The sequence below is a fragment of the Parastagonospora nodorum genome, assembly GCF_000146915.1.
Source record: "Parastagonospora nodorum SN15 chromosome Unknown scaffold_39, whole genome shotgun sequence".
Lineage (NCBI taxonomy): Eukaryota > Fungi > Ascomycota > Dothideomycetes > Pleosporales > Phaeosphaeriaceae > Parastagonospora > Parastagonospora nodorum.
In genome coordinates, this window is record NW_001884587.1 from 54,505 (window position 1) to 73,684 (window position 19,180).

Sequence of the window (19,180 nt, forward strand, 5' to 3'; positions counted from 1 at the left end):
AGAAAACTTTTCATCTTTCTTGTATACAAACTTTTTTTTCTTCATAAGTCCCTGACAGGTTCCGAATATTCAAAACTAGTACCATGATTCACCTCGTAGTTGATCTAAGTATTAACAGCGTGTCTCCACATAATATGTGCTGTAAGCCTAGTCACACAATGCAGGGCTGACGGAAAAAGTGGGCCAGATAAGCGAAAGACACCAACTTTCGCACTTGAGGTCTAGACCGTTCCTGTGTTCAAACCTCACACCTTTGTCGGCACGCCTCGATCCACTTATCACAGTTCCAGGTGTCCTGCTTCGCCTCACCATGGAGACTCTTACAGACGGGCAAGTCATAACTCTATTTGACCAATTGGTCTCCGAAGGCGTCATCGTGTACGGTCCTCACACCAAACACCTTGTCGACGCGGAGAACTACCCTGTACATCCTACCCAGCAACAGTCTGCATTCCATCCAACTAATTCTCTCTGAAGATCGAATTTCGGATCTGCCCCGCCCTGATGAAGAAGCCACACACTGTCGGTGCCTCCAACCCAACCTTCAACCACACCAGCAAGTGGGGCCCTGGCTCCGACATGTTCATACCCGATTTGCGCCTTATTATTTGCCAAATTAACTCAACTCACGATCTCGCGCTGAATTTGTTCTGTGTGGATCGACCTCAACTACTGATGGTAACAAGCGACTCGTATAGGCGACAGCATGAGCCACTCGATGCCCGGGATTTTGCCGCAATGCTGCATGTGTTGCGGAGGCTGGAGGGTTGGTATTTCATCTTCAATTGCGGCGAGAAGGGCGGATGTAGTCGTGTCCATAAGCACGTCCAAGGTCTGAGGGGGCCGCCGCATGCGTTCGAGAAGCTGGTTCAAACGAGTGACGGGAGGGAAGAGGTGCCTTTCAAATTCTTTTTGAAGAGATTTGAGAAGGGCTTCAAGGCCATGGAAGTGGCTGAGTTGCTCAGTGCCTACAATGATATGCTAGCAAGATGCAAGGAGACATTGGAAGTAGGAGATGGGGAATTGTGTCCACATAATTTGGTACTTTGGGACGACAGCATTGTTGTCATTCCTAGAAGAGCTGGTATGTGGAATGGAGCAAGTGCGAATACGGGCGGCATGATGGGCTCAGTATGGGTGCCAGAAGTTGCTGAAGTGGATAAGTGGTTGCAGCTTGGGCCGGCAAATGTGTTGCGAGAGCTCGGTACACCTTCCTAACATCTAAGTTGAGCCAGGACGGAACATTAGCAATGATGGAATCGTGATGGCGTTGGGAGTTGGACATGGACGAATGTTTACTTGATATCATATACTTGTCTATTGTGATTACCATGGACCAGCGGGGTCTTCCCTTGAACAAGCGAGTGAATGCGCATCATGACTACCATGCGCCAAAGTAGACACCAAAACGCCTCTATGCGACTGCTCTAAAATCGTTTCGGGGCTGGAAAGCCCATGTTGGTGCGTGCCGCCAGCTCATCATTCCTTTGTCTTCCCCGCATTGGTTTCTCTTCCACGAACTGAATACTCGTCTTCTCTCGAGGAAATTCAGATTCATCGGCTTTCAAAGTGTCTTCGGTTGCATCCGTAGCTGAAGTAAGCCTCCAAGTCGGTGTCTCGGGCGGAGGCCTGGACTTCGATTCATGCTCACTCTTGGCGTACCTTCGCTCAATCTCATCGAAACTCAGTCCAGCGCCATCTCGGCTAACAGCACGCGAGAAACGGTTGTGACGAACAACACTGCCGTGCCTGTGGTCGACGTGCGCGTTGTTGGGAAGTGCGGAGCTCACGGAAAATCTGCGCTCGGTGACAGGCTCCATCTCTACGATTGGCTCTACATTTTGCCAACGGTAGATCATCTCCAGGGCTGGAATAGAGAGTCCGTGGACCACGATTGAAAAGAGTACTAAGAAGTAGACCACAGGGCGCATGGCACGCAAGCTGGAGCATTGTTAGTCAAGGTGTCGGATGAGGAGAAGTAAATCAAGACTCACAGATCTTCCTCCTCATGCGTTTCAGCCTGGTCCAGCTTGGGGAAGAGATGGAAAGCATGCTCGACGTAGAAGACAGCACCAATACCAATCGGGCCGAAGTATCCCATGAAAAGAGCTTCCTGCCACGACTTGACAGTGTTGGGCATAAGCTTATACATGGCCATCATAGCTGGGATTCTGCGTAGCAAAAGCACAAGAAGGCCTAGTGCAAGCAGGCGACCGTAGGTGATACCGGTCACGTCGGGCTGGTTGAACTCGTCCCACGGTAGTACCGCGCCGATGTACATAAAACCACCGAAGTTGAGCAGAATATCAATAGAGCCATTGACCTCGTCGTGTCGTTGAAGTGTTTCCTCAAGATATTTGCCATTCCAGTTGAGTGCTGCGCCGGCGCAGAAACATGCTAGCAGATCGTCGAGACCGGCGCACCCAGTAACACCGATGACGAAAAGGCCGAGCGCGGTAGGGAAGAGCAGCAAGCTCTCGCTGTCAATCCACTTCCTACTCATTGAATTAGTAAGAATCGTGCTTCTCCTTTTGTGCAGATGATACTAACTTCTTCAAGACGTAGTTCACAACATACATGCTGATGACACCTATCACCGCACCGACAGCAGCACCTGTGAAGATGAAGTATAGCCAGCCCTCAACAATCCAGATCTCGACAGCTTTGCCAGCTCCACCGCCAAGGCGACCCACATCGCCTGCTCTTGTCATGAGTCGGCTAACGCCTTCCATAACGACTCTAGCGGCTTCAGGCTTGAAGTTTACGTCTTCTTCTGGAGCATGCCTGATAAGATAAGTAGCAAGCAGCAGAAATGGGAAACCGAAGCCATCATTGGAACCAGCTTCGGCAGATATGATTTCTCGCAGTGCGCGAGGGACGTATTTATCAGCGAAAGGTCCCTTCGCAATTGCTTGTGAGAGGACAGGATCGGTTGAGGTGACGAGAGAACCAATGACCTAAAAGTGAGGTGTATGTCAATGATTGCAGCATAGGCGAAGAGTTGTGTGATTTACTGACCATGGCAGTGAGGAGAGTGAGTTTTGGTATCATCAGCTTGATACAGCCAGTAGTGCACAACCACATGATGGTCATAACGGGTATGAGCAAAAGAGCCATATCTCTCCATCGGTGCCAAGGGTATTTCATGGGAAGCTGGTAGCCAGCCATAACCAGCTGTATACCGATCACAACGCGAGTCATACCCTGCCGAGAATGGTAAGTTAAGGTGGCACGAAATCGGGAATGTTCAGTCGTACCAAAGTGATGTCCGACACCTGGTCTGGGACAGCAGATCCCCATCGTTCCATGTCAATGAACTTAGCCGCAAGAGGTCCCAGTACAATACCAACAACCAAAGCCGGTAGGGCTTCTCCCAAGTACCATACTTGCTTTATCTTGACTGAGATAAGTCCATAGAGAATTGTGAAAGCTCCTGAAAGCCACGTTAGGGATATTTTCTTTGACTGGTGTGTAAGGCCACATGGAGGAAGTGATGCGCACCTAGTACAGAGATGATAATGTTCAGTTCACTGACATCTAGGGTCGGCATCTTGGAAGATACGTTCTGCTAGTTGACAAAGAGGTATGCGTAGCCGTCGGAGAGAGGGGAAGACCGTACTACGGCTAGTCGTAGGGTGGAGCGATATTAAAGAAGACGCGTGAATGGTAGAAGAAGAAAAAGGACAGAAAATCACGCAAACCGGGCCGGCCGATCTATCAAAAGAGCATAGTCAAGAAAAGAACGGTGACGAAGTAGAGAACCTGCGGGACAACGGCGCTGGACAAGGAGATGAGGATGGACAACGCACGAAGAGTGGAATGGCTGAGGGCAGGGCCGAGTTATGAGGACTTAACGTAGTCACGATGAAACCAAGGGAAAGTAAAGCTGATACAGAGTCCGTTGCCTAGCTGTATTGGATGATGGGAAGCCGCTGGGTATGTACTGGGACTGTCCGCCGATCACTGAGCACGAGCGTCGTCACAGTGGGCCGCAGTGCTTTTCCGAATCCCAAATCCGGTGTTACGACACAGATAGTACATGGCTGTGTGATAAAATTTGTATACGCTGACTTGGTAGGTCCGGGAATGCTCGTTTCTCATGTACGTGAGCCTCATTACAACATTCTCGGATTACACGGCTTCTTCTCGATGCAAGGCGCATCCTCACCAGAGCTTGATGCAGCTTCGTCACAATCCAAGGCCCAGTAAAGGGTCGCTTGCACTGAAGGCTTGGTTAGAATAATGAGAATGATAGAGTTACTTGGCAGGAGAGTCGTGACAATGCCGTGATGCCTAAGGCTCGGCAACATTGATGGTTCTCCGAAGGGATCTTGATCCATTCAAGATTACGTCACAGAACTGGTGAAACCCTTCGAGTTGTCCATCTTGTGGTGATTAGATGTCAGCTAAAGTGTAGAGTCAACCATCTATACCGTCGTCTTACTGCTCTACAAAGAAAGATATGTTTTTGATGGCATTTGCATCTCTTAGAGATCCCTATGTAATTGCATGCTGCAGTGAGTTTGTCCCACAAAATTATCGGCATTGACTGGCCGATGTCGATGTAGGTTGACGCTTGGCCAAACCGCCAAGTCATTCCGCTCGGTCTCCCGCCAGCTAAGAAAGTTGGACGTGTCTCAAAGTGCCGATTTCCGAGGGCGCAGCCTTGGAACGGCACCAATAGTCATGACTGGTAAAGAGGGGTTTGTGGCTGGTGGGTACTGTACGTGGCTCATGCCGCCGTATCCGACTCGTCGTCCTTGGACCTCTGGGCAGCGGAAGGGCGGAAACTTGGCGCAGGATGTACTTCGTAGCATAGAGAACAACAATGCCACTGCCGCCAGTGCGAAGATTGATATTGCTGTTCTGTGACAAGCAAAGTTTCATGAATCCTTGAATTCGGCAGCCATTGCCGCTTCGCTTGAATCTTGAGGCTCATCGTTGCCCTGGGCAGGATCATCAAGCTTGACAAGAATCAATCTTGCAGCCATGATTGTTCTTCAAAGGCTCCTGAAGCTTTTCGCTACATCATTTTGTCTGAGCAGGGCAGATGACGAAGTAAGGTAGCCGTCCATCTGGCCAAGCCGGCAAGGCAATTGGGAGATGCTAGTGGCTGGGGGAACGACACACCCGACTGAGTCGAACCTATATTAGGCGTTGTTCTTGCACTTTTTCCTGTCCACCGTTGAGAACCGCTGAACCGATAACCAAGATCTCCCGATAATCTCTAGTCGGATGGAAGGATATAAGATGCGCCGGCGACTTCTCTTGCAATCATAGGTACTGCGATGTGCTTACGAATTGCGACGCTCTTCAAGAGTGCGTGACGCATGGGATTTTCGCTGCTACACAACATGCGCCGCTTCCACGGCCGAGCTTCATCTGTTAAGATCGGACAATTTAAGAGACTGATTGTAAGGCAATATGGGCTGTTAAGTGTAGAAGGCATCGGGCGTGAAGATCAAAGAATGAGCTACGGAGCCTGCCTCGGTCCCATCCCTGCGCAAGTTGCAAAAGGCTGCGATAGCCATAAACATTTCAATCTGGTGCCCCGTCTGTCGTCTCCTCACCTTTGGTCAATATACTTGCGTCTAGAATTCCTTCGACGACGCGCATAGCGACGATTAAAAGACGTTGGATCATCGATCATCAATAATGCCTCGCTCACTGCAACATCTGTGACATTCGGCAATCTTTGCGATATCGAGTGCCAACCACAGGCTAACCTTGGAAACGAGCTGGAATATAAGTTGTAGATATTGCGCAGAGAGTATACTCGAGTTCTAGCATTTCCATTCTCTATCAAAGGCCAATGCGGTTCTAATAAGCTGCACAAGCATACTTTCTCATGTTGGTGCTTCTACCGAACACCTGCTAGAATCGTGCCAGAAGTGCTCATTAACACCACGGCAGCGCAATTGTGCTCGTATATCACTACGCAAAGTACTGCAAATTCAATGATTAGTTGCGCTTGCCATTGTCTCACGCTATCTTTGGTGCTGCTTCGGGTCCATATTCTCTCAAATCTGCTCACTTCCTTGGCGCTTTGACATGCCTTACACTGCGGTGCTCACCATCCCAACAGTAAATCTACAGCGCACTCTTCTCAAAATCTCTTGGTGCCATCTCTAGAAGCTTTCAATCGGTCCCAAAGTTTATTTATTTTCAACACCCGGTGCTTCCTTCGAATTCAAGTCATACCTCCATAATCATGAAGATGAACATGTCATCGCCACCATTGGAAAACACTTCGGCCGTGCCTACTAGTCCTACGCCGTCTATGGGTGCTATGGTTGGCATGCAGTCCACCTTCTCGTCGAGCACTCGCGTCACCTTGTGGTTCACGAACTGGACGACTACGACGCCAGCAACATACTTTCTGACTATTTTGTTTCTCTTCTGTTTGGGGATGCTCAACCGTTTCCTAGGCGCTTTTCGCAGCCAGCTCGAACAAACTTGGCAGGGACAATCCAATTCCAGCCACAAGGACGTGCACGCAGGCAGCACTGAGAAGGCATCACTTAGCCAAATCAGAGGTCATGTAAGACAATGGAGCCGTGGAATCAGAACACCAATGGTCAGGCTCGAAGAACCTGAGGGTCAAGAAACTGAGCCCTTGAGCCCAGCCGCATACCCAAAACATCCTGAAGAAGGAAATAGCACGAAAATCATCCGTAGATCACGAAAGTTCTGGGTCGCAAATGCGCCATGGAACATTAGGAAAGATGGCATAAGCGCGGGACTTGAGTTTGTAAGGGCCATCATTGGCTACGTACTGTGAGCTATCTGGGACAATACACCCTGAACCATACTTTTATTGACCAATCAGCAGCATGCTCGCGGTTATGTCCTATAATGTCGGGTTTTTCTTCGCAGTTACTGGAAGCGTGCTACTAGGTGAGCTAGTGTTTGGCAGATACACGAGGGGTTCAACGAGTCTGCCTGAGGATGGGTGCCACTCTTAGGCTTCGCGCCAGGGCGTTGTTACCAAATCTGAGCGCTCAAGCATGGATGCAATGAACACAATAGAAAGTTGATATTGTGCTCCTCAGATGCAATATATGATAGCCGAACAACTTGAAAAGTTATCTTTGTAAAGATGTTGAAAAGCCAAAGCTATGCAACGTGTCGAAGTCGAAATCTAGTTCCTATGAATACAAGTACTAGCACTAAGGTGAGACCCCAGGGTTCTAGGATGCTAAAAGAGCTACGCTCATCGGTGCTGGGACAGCTACTTCCGTGATTACCACTGGGCGCAGATAATGGAACGCCGTGTTTGCATGACTAAATGCGCGCTCTCGAGGCGCTGTACTTCGTTCACTCGATACGTGTCTTCATCTGAAAGCAATATGGGGAATGGGTCTCTGTCGCGCACGTCTACCTAGGAATATTTTCTGAAGACCCTTCGAGACAAGAAAGAGTTGAGCTCGTAATTACACATCCAGTAAGTAGTGGGCACGAAGAATAAGTATTACTATGGCATTTAATACAGCACCATGTTCGGATGTTAATAAATACCTAGGTGGTAGTTAGCGGATATCATACGGCAGGAGGCATGGCCCTGCGCAGATGACCATCGCGAGGCCCTACCTAGGTATGGTTATCGCGTACCGCACTACGATTATTGCTGCTTTCTTTCCTCGCCTAGCCAAGATAATGAAAAAGTCACATGGCAACGGTCCCTAAGTTTTTTGGTAGATGTGATGTGCAAAGTTGGTTCAGGGTGCAACTACGACCGTGGTTTAAAATGTGGTTCAGCCGAAATTGTAGAACAATATCTTCGCATATCTTTAGTCTGCACCTGTACTTCCATATAACTCTACAAACTTATTGCAGATAAGGAACATATCCATAAATGTCACTTTGATTGTATTTCACAATGCCTTCGGAGTGGATATACATTTCACAACCTACAAGCAAGCTCAATCAACGCATCGTGCACTTCCCCCGAGACTCGAATTTCGCTCGATGGGATCACGTATATGGCCGTCCAAAGCCTAAGAACGCGAGAACCTTCAACGCATATAGGAAACGGCTTTGGGCTCCACCTCCAACACCGAAGAAGGAACCGAGTCCTTGGTTGAATCTGGTCCCGACATGGCTTCAACATATGCCAACGTGGCCGGTAAAGCAAGTAAAAGTTCAGTCTCTTGGAAAGAATCACGTAATGGAACCTCCCGAAGAAGACTTTATGATGAGCGGCGCCTTGCCTGTCGAGAAGGATACGAGGGATTTCGAACCAACTAGTGAGGAAAATCAAGTCCGGCCTGCGCCAGCATATGAGGAGGTCTCACCGATTTGGGACTGTGTGGAGGCCAGAGAAATTGAGTTAGGACTTTGCTGAGCTACTGTTGACTATGAACGGTCAGAAGAGAAACGAAAGAACTGAGCGGACACGGCCCACCAACACTTATGGAAGTCCATACACAACATGGGTCATACGACAAGGAAAGATACAAGCACATCCCCACAAGGCCTGCGCGCAGACGATATCCCATCACGGCCTCCCGCCAATCAACCCAACAGCGCCATACTTCCCCTTGCCCTTTGTCATCAATGTCTCCACCCTAACTGCTTGCTTTGGGACGGTATACAACACCAGATACTCGCCCTCGTGCATCCATCCTTGGCGGTTATCCGCCTCGCCCTTCAAGATATCTGCAGCACGAAAGACTGGGCCCCAGGCCAGATGTTTCGTGTCAATGGTGACGATCCAAACCTCCTCACCGGGGTACTTCTGCTCAAAGTAGAGTGCAACTTGTTCGGCACGAGCGAGATTATCGTACATGCTGATGAAGGGTGACGAAATATTGGTTTGATGGTGCAGATGAGCAAGACCAAAGCGAGCGAGTGGGGTGGTGCCGCAGAGGACTGTTGACTGGTTCTTGGCACGGAAGCCTGTGGAGAAGGAGTATTGAGCCTGTGCCGAGGTATGATGAACACGGTACAATAAGGCTGGGATTGATGCAGGCGGTGCCGGGGGAGAAGGCGATGATGTGAGATGGTTTGGCGCGAGATTGCGGGCGTAGAGGGCTGGATGGAAAGTCAACATCGGTGAAGTATGCAGAGGGAGAGGAGGACGAACTTGTCATATTTGTAGAGGAACCCTAAATGAGATGCTATCAAGGCTAAGTTGATTACTCGAAGCAACCAAGGTGATCTCGACAATTGATGTATGAAAGCAGCACGTGACAACCCACCAACGAGTGTCGCGTGTAAAGAGAGAATAGGACGACTAGAAAGAGAGAAGGCAACCGAAGAGTGAATGTCGAAAGCTCAGGTCGTATGCTATAGAAGGATTCAAATGGGATCGCAGCCTATCCTCCATGTTATACGTAGAGTTTGGAGAGCCGAGCGGTGAAATGCACCTTCCCAACGGCCATGAGATGACTCCAGATCAGGACTATCCGCGGGCATGCCAGCATCCCTTCCCCGTGCGGATGCATGCGTACATCTGGCTCGTTCGTCCAGTTTCCGAATAAGCCTTCTCTGTGGCAAACGTAAGTATCCGAACGTGAGGGGTAGTTACCAGATATGAATATCAAACGGGTGTAAGATGGGACTAGTAGACTGTGCCGAAGAAACGGTGTTCCCACTCCAGTGCAGGCAGTTGTGTTTGGAAACAGTCGTTCAATGGAGGGCCATAGCTCAAGCTGTACAACATCTGGTCGATTGTGCACGCGATAATCTCGGCTCTGCAGCTCTGCGTCCCGATACCCAACGAACCGTTTCGCAGGCGGCAGCTGGAGCGGATTGCCTTCGACTTACGCGTAAGCTTGGCGAGATGTGCTCCATGGTTGACAGTCGCCGAGGTAGTGCTCGAGTTGTTCCTACCTAGGTACTGGGTGACTTTCTGATGTATTGATGGATGTTTACAAACAAAGCAGAGGAAAGTCACAAACGCAGCGAAGAGCGACGTGAATCGAGCAACACATGTCGACAGAACATACTGGGATAAGATCCCGACGCGCTGGTATTCCTTCAGCAAACGGGTTACAGCTTCGGGGTGCGTGCTGTAGCCTGTAGGAAGTTCAGGTTAGCGGTGACCTACCGAGAATAGCAGGGCATGACAACGGGCGGAAAGCTGCATTTTCCAGCAAGGTCTCATTTGAAGACACCTGTCGAGCAGCTGCCTCACCGCCATTTCCCTATAGAGAGTCATTCGCTCGCCGCTTCCATCCGATGCGGCGACCTGGCGCGACGAGAGCAAGGCGAATTTGAGCGACGATGAGGGTGCGAGTGAAGCTGTGCCCACGTGTGCCGGGTCGTGTTCCGCGTTCCACGCTAAGCCATTCTAGGCAAGCATTGATGTGGAAAAAGTGTACCGCGGCGATGAGGAGCGCGCACTCGGCTCCTCAGACGGCGCACACAAGTGAAGCAGTACGTTCTGAACCTCGAAGAAGCTCTAAAAGTACCAATTAACGCCTCTGTAGCGCTGCCGACTGTGAACTGGCCCCGAACTCGCCCAACGCCTATCCACCAGCGCCATCCGATACGTCATAAGCGCGACGGAGCCCTCACCCTCACACATACCAACATGTCCTATTTCCGGATAACTTTGATGCGCTCCGGCATTGGTCTCCCTCTGAAGACCCAGGGTGTGCTCAAAGCGCTCGGCTTGCGCAAACGCATGACGACCGTTTACCACCCTGTCTCGCAGTCCGTTGCTGGTCAGATCATGCGCATAAAGGAACTCGTCGATATCAAGGAGGTCAGCCACCCAATGACCAAGGATCAGATGAGGGCTGCGAGGCGGCCGGATCCCGGATACTACGTGGAGAAGAAGGCGGGAGAGGTTGCTGGCTATGAGTAGAGTGGGAGCAAATCGATAGGCGGCTGATAGTCGACTTTGAGACGGAGACAGAGACGGAGTGCATATCTGGCGTTTTCAGGCTTCATGATTGGCATTCGAGAACGTCGTGGTCTACGTTCACGATGTGTTGGATCGGTACTTGCGATGTAGGAAGACTCGGGCAAAATGCATCACATTCTACTTATTGGGCTGATGTCGACTATGAATATACAATGCTTATGACATTATTCTGTCAAGCAACATCATCTTCATATCTTTTGAGGTACTACACGATCTACAACCTCCCAAGCCACGCCCCAATCCGCACCTTCTTCGCCTCCACCCAACCCCCGACCCTATCCCCATTCCTCACCCCCAATCCCCCTTCTCTACCATCACTACTCCTCTTCAAACGCATCCGCATGAGCAACGCCTGCAATCGATGTCCGCGTGCTCGAAACCGAATCCCATAGTCATCACGCAGACTCTCATATCGCGACGAGCGCATCGACGTCAGTGTGTATACGTAGCCTGCCGGACCAACCGAGAGAAGAGATGGAGTGGCGAGGGTGGTGAAGAGGCTTGGGAGGGAGCGGGATGCTGGAATGGGCTGGGGAGGGCGGGTACGAGGACGAGGTGTCGCGGGTTTGGGAATACATTGTGGTAGATAGTTTGGGTGGTTCGAACAAAGTAGGTTAGGTGCAGAGTGAGTTCTGGGGATGTTTGGGCGGGCATTTGTCCGCAAATTTGCGCTCGTGTTGCGTGAAGCTGCGTGGGTCGAGTCAGGAGTCGAATATGTTGCTGTGGCGTGTACGTGGTGGACTGAAGTCGTTGATGGCGCCTGCGCCAGTCGGACGAGAAGCATGGTGTGACTCTCTAGAACGGAGCTTGCCTGGAGAGAAGGATTGGAAGCAAATAAGGAAAACCATAAGAAAGTGCTTCATGTTCTTCACATTGTGTAGGAGGGTTGTGCTGGTGAAGGGACACTGTAGACAACAAAGTGGCGTCAAGCAAGGACGAAACAGCACGCGTGGAAGACTTTCGAAAATCATTGGAATCTTCGAGATTGGGCTAAGTGGCTTCGTTCGCCAAAGAATAGTATGTACATGAAAGGTTGGAGATCAACTCGTATCGGTGTCTAGCAAACATCTAAGCAAACCCGAAGAACTTCATATCATCTGAACCCCGAATTGGCACAGAGTGTCCAACACCCTGAGCATAGATACCCTCAACTTTTGGTCCGTAAACGGTCCTGGTGTAGCCGCTCTGAGGAGTGTTCTGCTGTGTGCTGGTCGGCTTGCTGTAGTCGTAGCCGAAAACACCGGCCCACTGCTTCATGGTCTCCGCATAGTTTGCGGGGCGCAGAGTAGCGTCGGCGCTGCCATGGTACACCTGCATCTTGGGGCGGTCGCCCTTGAAGTTGGGGTACATGTTGAACACGACGTTGGCCCAGGCTTGAGGTGTGGCAATGGAGTTGCCCTGCGCGCAGGTGCTGTTCCATGCATCAACGCCATTGGAGCTAGAGGCAAAGCAGCCGGCTCCTACACCCGAGTAGACGATAGCAGCCTTGAACATCTCGGGATAAGTCGCAGCCATGACGTTCTGGAATAATGTTAGTCTGGCAGCTCGGCCCATTTATCGCAGAGTCCACTTACACTGTCATCATGGCACCGCTGCTGGAGCCGGTGACAAAGACCTTGGAAGCATCGGCCTTGTAGTTGGAAATGGTCCAGGTGACCATGTTTGCAATAGTGTTGCTGTCACCTCCACCGTTGTGGCTCAATGTTGCCTTGCTACTGACATCCCAGCATGTTCCAGAGTGGGGTGAGCTTGGGTAAATGACAATAAAGCCATACTGCTCAGAGAGCGTCTTGTACGGGCTGCCATTGTAGTAGGCTTGTGCAGAGCCAGTGCAGAAATGAATGGCGACGATGACTCCAGGGGAGGCGGCGAGCTTCTTTGGCACGTAGATGTAGAAGCCAGCCTTGGTAGGCTGAGTACCGAAAGAGGTGACCTGGGATAGAGTACCAGGTGTAACTGCACGCTTGCCCAGGGTGGCGGCAGCGGCGACCGAAAGGACGCTCGCGATAAGGGAAAGGAAACGCATAGCGGTTGATGGCGTCGAGGATTGCAAAGACTCTGGTCGTCGGAATCGGTAGCTAAGAAGCCAAGGAGGAGCTTAAGTAGACATTGGCATTAGACGGCGCCTGCACGGTGGAAGGGAACGACTCGCTACTGTGAGCGCATCCTCAGGGCCATCGCTCGAAACAGTAATTCGGCCTGTCTCGTGTCGAGTTCGCTGTGTCCTGTAAAGTGTTTTCATCCCCACAGTTCGGCAATCAAATCATGCGACGGCCGTGATTGGTGGACCGGGATGGTTAGGAGAATTGTTAGTGATCAAGGATAGATTGGGGTAGTCCAAGGCTCGCCACGTAGTATGGGGAAACAACCTGACTATACCCGGTGGAAGAGCCGAGGGCAGCACGGCAACGAACAAGGAATGAAGCTGGATGTTTCAATGTACCGTTCTTTCTTTCAGGCGCGTCTCTAATTGCCATTGCTGTTTCCTTTGATCGCAGTACCCCATGCGAGCGGAGCGGGATTGAATGGTGGTTGTGAACCTAATGTTTCACAATGTTTCTCCACGGACACCTGCCATTTCCGCATCTTCAGCGCATCGCGGCGCGATGACTCGCGCCGCGGCCGCATGAGAAGGTCGAGCTCGGACTGAGATTTTTCTCTGTGCGCAGTCTCAACTTGAGGGTGCCAACATGAGAAGGTGCCTGGAAAAGTCACATGACTCGTAGGTTCTGTCTCTTTCCAAATTGCGCTTTCATCGCCCGGTCCAGATGCCCTCGCCACCACCTCTTCCAAGTCCACCAAAAGTCAAGCCACCGAGCCCGCCTTTGCCGCCTCCCCCTCTGCTCTCGTTCACCGGCCTCTTTGCGACTCTGCCTTGTGCCTTGACGCCCTTGATGACATGCTCGAGTTGAGTTTCGACAACGACACCGCCCACTATCATCTCTCCCAGAGTGGCATGTAGCGTTTCGAAATTGAAGATCAAGTCGAGCTCGCAGACATTTTCGAAGAGGCCGTCGAGCGCCTGTACAAAGACTTGGATGAGGTCGAGAAGGGCGAGGGGTGATTCTGTAGAGGTGCTGATGACGATGAAGTAGAGAGTGGCATAGTGCCGGTACGTCACGAGCGAGGGAGTGTCGTTGTGCTGGGTGGTCGGAGTGGAGGATTTGGAGGCGCTAGCGAGGAGCGGCGGTAGTCTGCTGTACATCAACACAGGAAGTCTTCAGAGGCGACGTGTAATCATACGGGAGGAAGTTGCATGCCGAGTTCGGGCGGTTGGCGACGAGAGTGAAGATCTCAGAGATGAGGCGCTGCTGCACGCTGGTTTCCTAACTTGTGTGAGCATGTATAGCGGAATTTCGCATGCCGATACGTACCAGCTGAGTGTAGAACTTGGTCAGCCGCGGCTGGCCGGCGTTGTTGAAGACGAGCACGGCGTTGATCATGGTGGTGTCGTGGTTGCTTCGAGAGGGCGCTCTCATCATGCATGACAGGCGGGGAACTTGGGTGGTCCTAGCGGGAGCTCTCTACCAACACTCGAAGCTACTGGTACTCCGGACCTCCGCACCAACAACATCGACCATTGAACCCTTTACATACGACACTATCCACAATGAGACCTGCTACTCGATTCAGTGGTGCTCTTGCCCGCCAGGCTGTTCGCACTCCGCTTCGAGCTCAATCGCGTGCCAATGGCGTCATCGGCAGAGCTTCAGCCGCTTCCTACCCCGTTGCCAACAAGGCCGCGGCCATTCGCTCTTTCCACTCCTCTATGAACGTCAGGAGTATCATGCCCGACGCCGAGAACCCTGCGCCGAAAGAGAGCGAGAGCCATGACGAGCCTGGCAAGGTGACGGAGCTGTCGACGGAAGAATTCCATGAGCGCGCCGACTACTACCTCAACGAGCTTGTAGAGAGGCTGGAGGAGGCACAGGAGAAGGACCCGCAAATCGAGGTCGAATACTCGGTATGTGAAGATGTTGTCATTCAAGTATAGCATAGACTGACTAGTTACAGGCTGGTGTTCTCGAAGTCAAGGCCAAAGAGCACAGTTACGTGCTCAACAAGCAGCCCCCGAACAAGCAGATCTGGCTCAGCTCGCCCATCTCCGGACCGAAACGATTCGACTGGGTCGTCGCACAGGAGGGCATGGACTTCAAGGAGGGCACCGGCCATGGTGACTGGGTATATCTGAGGGACGGCAGCTCGTTGACTGAGATTCTCAGGAAAGAGCTGGGCGTGGATGTTGGTGTAGACGATGACGTACCGCGCTGATACTACGCGAGATGGGATTATGAGCCATGTTTGAAAAAAGAAAGTATTTGCTTCCACCGGCGAGTGCGAGGTATCGACGCATGTTCCGTGTTTCATAGCAAAATGACGACGGCGAATTGGCGACATGCCACTACTGCGCTCTCCAAAATCTGCGTACAGCATTTCCATTCACGTGCCCTTTGTGGTATTTCCAAGCGCCTGAGATATGCAACGCCGTTTATGCTAAGCCAAATGCCCACATGTGCGAAAGAGAAGAAGTCTCATAGCAGGCTCAACGAGAGATTTCTACGCAGTAATGGCAGCAGCCTGGGGCGCATTGTCCGTGTCGGGCGGTAGATCAGACTATAATATACATGTTAATACCTGCCGGCCCGAGACGATACACGGGCTAGAGACACACCTGATCAAATATTATCCGGATCATCAGACTGCAACTGGGGCAGCGCGCAATGTCCTCGCCATCGCGCATGTCTGCTATGGAAATCTCGAAGCGGTCGCCGCAGGGACATGGGTGGTGGTATATTTGCAACGTCTCGTCATAGAAGCAGTCTTCGATCTCAATCTCATCATAGAGGTTCAGCTCTTCGTCGGCCATGGTGGGCGTGTGCGCGGGATGTGAGGGTGAAAGAGCGCCTTGAAGGAAGTGGCGTGGGGAACTTTTGGGCACTCCCGCGGCCCGCAGACGCGCTAAGCACCACTCGCATGCAGGCGCATTGGACTACCCTGACCCCACGCCCGGGGACACATTCAACGTTGCATGTCGCAGAGGCAGTACTCCGGTGTAGCTCACGCGACTGAAGCCCCTAGCGACCCTACCCGAAGCACACGATCCGACGGTATCATGGCCGTGCGATAGCGACCAATACACCACTGCCACCATGGCCGACGTCGACTCGGCGACACGCCTGAGCGAACTGCTCAAACACCCAGAGGACCTCGAGAAGCTCTCGGCGCTCAAGGCGGAATTCACTCGCAAGAAGGCGGCCGTGGACGGACAACTCCGCCATGGGCTGAAGGAGCAGCTGGAGCTGACCCAGTCGGGCATGAACAGCATCACCGAGGGCCAGCGCACCGTGAACCTGATCAAGGAAGAGATGATGAAGATAGACAAGCTGTGTGCCGAGGCCCAGAACATGATCCAAGACTTCCCGCACATCAACCTGGTAGCACAGACACACAGGAACTTTGAGGCCGTGGAGAAGATGCGCAACGACATCCAGACCTTCGAGGCGCGCCTGGAGCAGCTGGAGACGCTGCTCGCCGAGGACGATGAGGACCCCATCAACCAGGAACGTCTGCTGCAGATCCACTATGGCCTGACCCAGCTGCGCGACGTCCGCGACGATGCCATGGCACAGATCAAGAGCACCGAAGACGGATCGACCGAGCTCATCGACAATCTGACCCTCGAGAACGGCATCACTGTGCAGGACCTGTTTACGCGACTCGACGACGTCGTCGAGTGGTTCGACAAGCACATTGGCGAGACCTGCATCAACCTGATCGACCTGGTCCAGTCTGGAAATGACGGCCTCGTGGTCAGGCTCGCAATCATCGTCGAGGAGGAAGAGAAGACGGACAAGAAGGTCAAGGCACTGCAGGATGCTCAGCGCGAGTACAAGGACCTTGCGTCGCGGTTCCGGTCAATCAACTCGGGACCCAAAGAGCTGCGCGGCTACAAGGACAAGTTCATCAAGTCCATTGAGTATGTCTGCCAGGCTCAGATGGACGAGGCGAGAGAGAAGTTCAACGAGGATCCCGAGAAAATTGACAAGTACTTCAAATGGTACTTCAATCACCTCAACGTAGTCAAGCTGGGTATGGTGGACCTCATGCCCAAGAAGTGGAAGATTCTGCAGACATACACAAACATATATCACAAGGCCATGCACGACTTTCTGGTTAGCTTTGCCGACGACGAGACCCTACCGCCACAATACGTCCTAGCCGTCATCAATTGGGTAGACAAGTACTATGCGAAGATGGCCAAGCTGGGCTTTGCTGAGGACGATCTACAACCGCATGTCATCGATAACCGTAGCCAGGAGCTCATTCGAACATACCGCTCAGTCATCGTCAAGGCTGTGGACCAGTACATGGACCGCATCAACGAGCAAGACCGCAAGAGCTTCCTCAATCAGGACAGGGAAGCCTATGAAATCAACGCCGACGGCATTTTCCAGACGAGATCACTGGGTGATGTCTGGACACTTTTCAGTCAGAACCTCTCCGTGGCTGCGAGCAGCGACCGCAACGACGTGGCTGAGGGCGTTGTCGACTCCATGTTCCGCACCCTCATGAGTCGCCAACGCATCTGGTCGCAACTCATCGACGAAGAAAAGGACAAGTACACCGGCCTCAACCCCACCTTGGACGGCGAAACCGTTGCTGTGTTCCAAGAGTGGCTCATCGCCCTCGCCAACGACCAGATCATCTGCATCGACGACGAAGACGACGTCAACGGCCGTGCATCCTTTGTCACAGTTTTCGAGCGCGAAGTTGTGCCTCTTGTGTCCCAGCAATTTGCACTTGATCGTCTCCCCGCCCAAGTAGACGAGCTGAAGAATGGATACATCGACATATCCTCCAAGTGCATACAGATTTTCTGTCAACTCATCTTCCTGACAGATTTCAAGCCCATCCTGTCCAAATTCTTCACACCAGAATGGTACAACAGGACAGACATGGCATCTATCATCGCGACATTCAGAGATTACCTAAACGACTACTTGGACCAAGTCCACCGCTCCCTCCGAGATCTTGTCATCGACAGTCTCGCCGACGAACTTCTCATCCAATACCTCTCCGCTGTACGCAATAAGTCTGTAAAGTTCCGTCGCACAGATCAGTTCGCTGCAAAGATGAAAGACGACCTCATAACCGCCTTCGACTTTTTCCGCGAATTCGGTCCCCAGGGCGCAGAAATCCTGCAGCGTTGGCGCGCTGTCGAGTACTTCTTGAAACTGCTTGAGAGCGACAAGACACAAGTTCCGTTTGCGTATGAGGAGTTCAAGTACAACTATAAAGATGTGCATATCAGTTGGGTAGAGGCGGTGCTGAGGGCGAGGGATGATTTCGAGAGGGGCATGTTGAACGCGGTTAAGCAGAAGGCGGCGGAAACGGTAGGCGATGAAGCGCCGGATGATCCGATCATGGGGAGGGTGAGATAGTGAAGCAGTTTTGATGTGCGTTGTTTTGTAGGAATACCCAATCTTTGGTTGTCGCGATTACAGCGAAAACGACTGTTCATGTTAGTAGCGACCACAATAGTCTCCTGTGTCTGTCAGTACGTCCTGCTCGACTTGTTGGTCTTTTTGGATTATGAATGTTAAGGTTCCCAATCTCAGAAGTGCATGCGTTTGGCCAAAGTTGTTCAAACCATTGTTGTAGGAATTATGCAAGCATGCAGTGCGTGATGCATAAGATAACATGTCCAACTTATCCACTTCACTTTAGTATTCAGGCTGATGGACAATTACCATTCTCTACGCCTCCCCCTTTACCATCATGAGTAGTCATCTATTCTTATCACTCAACAAGACAAAGTATATCGCAGATAAGACGTCGCTACGGCAGGAAGCTATTGTCGTTCCGTTCTTAGCGATGATTCTCCTGTGCTCGGAGGCTCTAGATCTCTTGGCACAATTGGAGGCGGTGGTCTGTTCGTTAGTGAACCAATACACACATTCTGGGGCGCGTTTGGGGCGACGTGTTTGTGCCAACAAACAAACACACATGAATTCGCGTCTGTAGGCACAATCGAGGTGTCGATTGTGCGGCCTTATCATTTGTGCGCTGAAGTGTAAAGGCCCGAATATACATCTCCCTCAATGTGCGCTTCCTCGAAAATGACATCACCTCCGTCCCCTTCAGCAATCAGCCGTCCACAGACGCGCAAGTGTCTCCACCGATCATCTCCCAGATTTCCTCGCGCGCGGGACATGTGAAAGGATAGGAGATGGCGCTACTGGTTTCAGATGCATAAACCGCTAGGCACGTGCGCAGCGGGCCAAGATGAGGCGCAATCTCGGGTGT

The 19,180-nt window shown here is 51.6% G+C and overlaps 13 protein-coding genes across 13 annotated transcripts; 6 read left to right on the plus strand and 7 right to left on the minus strand.

Annotated features, from left to right (window-relative positions):
- Nucleotides 1–310: 310 nt before the first annotated feature.
- On the plus strand, nucleotides 311–1,218 carry SNOG_15566 (hypothetical protein; the record flags this gene model as incomplete). The annotated part of the gene is made up of 2 exons (XM_001805660.1): nucleotides 311–424; nucleotides 478–1,218. The coding sequence occupies 2 exons, from the start codon at nucleotides 311–313 to the stop codon at nucleotides 1,216–1,218; spliced, it is 855 nt and encodes a 284-aa protein (XP_001805712.1).
- Nucleotides 1,219–1,427: 209 nt separating this feature from the next.
- SNOG_15568 (hypothetical protein) lies at nucleotides 1,428–3,550 on the minus strand (the record flags this gene model as incomplete). Its single annotated transcript, XM_001805661.1, has 5 exons — nucleotides 1,428–1,941; nucleotides 1,995–2,495; nucleotides 2,551–2,957; nucleotides 3,258–3,433; nucleotides 3,502–3,550. 5 exons carry the CDS (start codon nucleotides 3,548–3,550, stop codon nucleotides 1,428–1,430), a joined length of 1,647 nt encoding a protein of 548 aa, XP_001805713.1.
- A 2,661-nt stretch (nucleotides 3,551–6,211) lies between these two features.
- SNOG_15569 (hypothetical protein) lies at nucleotides 6,212–6,946 on the plus strand (the record flags this gene model as incomplete). The annotated part of the gene is made up of 2 exons (XM_001805662.1): nucleotides 6,212–6,777; nucleotides 6,907–6,946. 2 exons carry the CDS (start codon nucleotides 6,212–6,214, stop codon nucleotides 6,944–6,946), a joined length of 606 nt encoding a protein of 201 aa, XP_001805714.1.
- Nucleotides 6,947–7,879: 933 nt separating this feature from the next.
- SNOG_15570 (hypothetical protein) lies at nucleotides 7,880–8,344 on the plus strand (the record flags this gene model as incomplete). Its single annotated transcript, XM_001805663.1, has 1 exon — nucleotides 7,880–8,344. One exon carries the CDS (start codon nucleotides 7,880–7,882, stop codon nucleotides 8,342–8,344), a length of 465 nt encoding a protein of 154 aa, XP_001805715.1.
- A 153-nt stretch (nucleotides 8,345–8,497) lies between these two features.
- Nucleotides 8,498–9,092, minus strand: SNOG_15571 (hypothetical protein; the record flags this gene model as incomplete). The annotated part of the gene is made up of 2 exons (XM_001805664.1): nucleotides 8,498–8,920; nucleotides 8,949–9,092. The coding sequence occupies 2 exons, from the start codon at nucleotides 9,090–9,092 to the stop codon at nucleotides 8,498–8,500; spliced, it is 567 nt and encodes a 188-aa protein (XP_001805716.1).
- A 470-nt stretch (nucleotides 9,093–9,562) lies between these two features.
- Nucleotides 9,563–9,795, minus strand: SNOG_15572 (hypothetical protein; the record flags this gene model as incomplete). Its single annotated transcript, XM_001805665.1, has 2 exons — nucleotides 9,563–9,664; nucleotides 9,769–9,795. 2 exons carry the CDS (start codon nucleotides 9,793–9,795, stop codon nucleotides 9,563–9,565), a joined length of 129 nt encoding a protein of 42 aa, XP_001805717.1.
- Nucleotides 9,796–10,537: 742 nt separating this feature from the next.
- On the plus strand, nucleotides 10,538–10,813 carry SNOG_15573 (hypothetical protein; the record flags this gene model as incomplete). Its single annotated transcript, XM_001805666.1, has 1 exon — nucleotides 10,538–10,813. One exon carries the CDS (start codon nucleotides 10,538–10,540, stop codon nucleotides 10,811–10,813), a length of 276 nt encoding a protein of 91 aa, XP_001805718.1.
- Nucleotides 10,814–11,087: 274 nt separating this feature from the next.
- On the minus strand, nucleotides 11,088–11,657 carry SNOG_15574 (hypothetical protein; the record flags this gene model as incomplete). Its single annotated transcript, XM_001805667.1, has 1 exon — nucleotides 11,088–11,657. One exon carries the CDS (start codon nucleotides 11,655–11,657, stop codon nucleotides 11,088–11,090), a length of 570 nt encoding a protein of 189 aa, XP_001805719.1.
- Nucleotides 11,658–11,941: 284 nt separating this feature from the next.
- SNOG_15575 (hypothetical protein) lies at nucleotides 11,942–12,899 on the minus strand (the record flags this gene model as incomplete). The annotated part of the gene is made up of 2 exons (XM_001805668.1): nucleotides 11,942–12,394; nucleotides 12,450–12,899. 2 exons carry the CDS (start codon nucleotides 12,897–12,899, stop codon nucleotides 11,942–11,944), a joined length of 903 nt encoding a protein of 300 aa, XP_001805720.1.
- A 726-nt stretch (nucleotides 12,900–13,625) lies between these two features.
- On the minus strand, nucleotides 13,626–14,316 carry SNOG_15576 (hypothetical protein; the record flags this gene model as incomplete). Its single annotated transcript, XM_001805669.1, has 3 exons — nucleotides 13,626–14,067; nucleotides 14,117–14,191; nucleotides 14,234–14,316. 3 exons carry the CDS (start codon nucleotides 14,314–14,316, stop codon nucleotides 13,626–13,628), a joined length of 600 nt encoding a protein of 199 aa, XP_001805721.1.
- Nucleotides 14,317–14,452: 136 nt separating this feature from the next.
- Nucleotides 14,453–15,289, plus strand: SNOG_15577 (hypothetical protein). The gene is made up of 2 exons (XM_001805670.1): nucleotides 14,453–14,837; nucleotides 14,888–15,289. The coding sequence occupies exons 1-2, from the start codon at nucleotides 14,484–14,486 to the stop codon at nucleotides 15,143–15,145; spliced, it is 612 nt and encodes a 203-aa protein (XP_001805722.1). The 5' UTR covers nucleotides 14,453–14,483; the 3' UTR covers nucleotides 15,146–15,289.
- A 141-nt stretch (nucleotides 15,290–15,430) lies between these two features.
- Nucleotides 15,431–15,740, minus strand: SNOG_15578 (hypothetical protein; the record flags this gene model as incomplete). Its single annotated transcript, XM_001805671.1, has 2 exons — nucleotides 15,431–15,487; nucleotides 15,546–15,740. The coding sequence occupies 2 exons, from the start codon at nucleotides 15,738–15,740 to the stop codon at nucleotides 15,431–15,433; spliced, it is 252 nt and encodes an 83-aa protein (XP_001805723.1).
- Nucleotides 15,741–16,023: 283 nt separating this feature from the next.
- On the plus strand, nucleotides 16,024–18,315 carry SNOG_15579 (hypothetical protein; the record flags this gene model as incomplete). The annotated part of the gene is made up of 1 exon (XM_001805672.1): nucleotides 16,024–18,315. The coding sequence occupies one exon, from the start codon at nucleotides 16,024–16,026 to the stop codon at nucleotides 18,313–18,315; it is 2,292 nt and encodes a 763-aa protein (XP_001805724.1).
- Nucleotides 18,316–19,180: the final 865 nt, after the last annotated feature.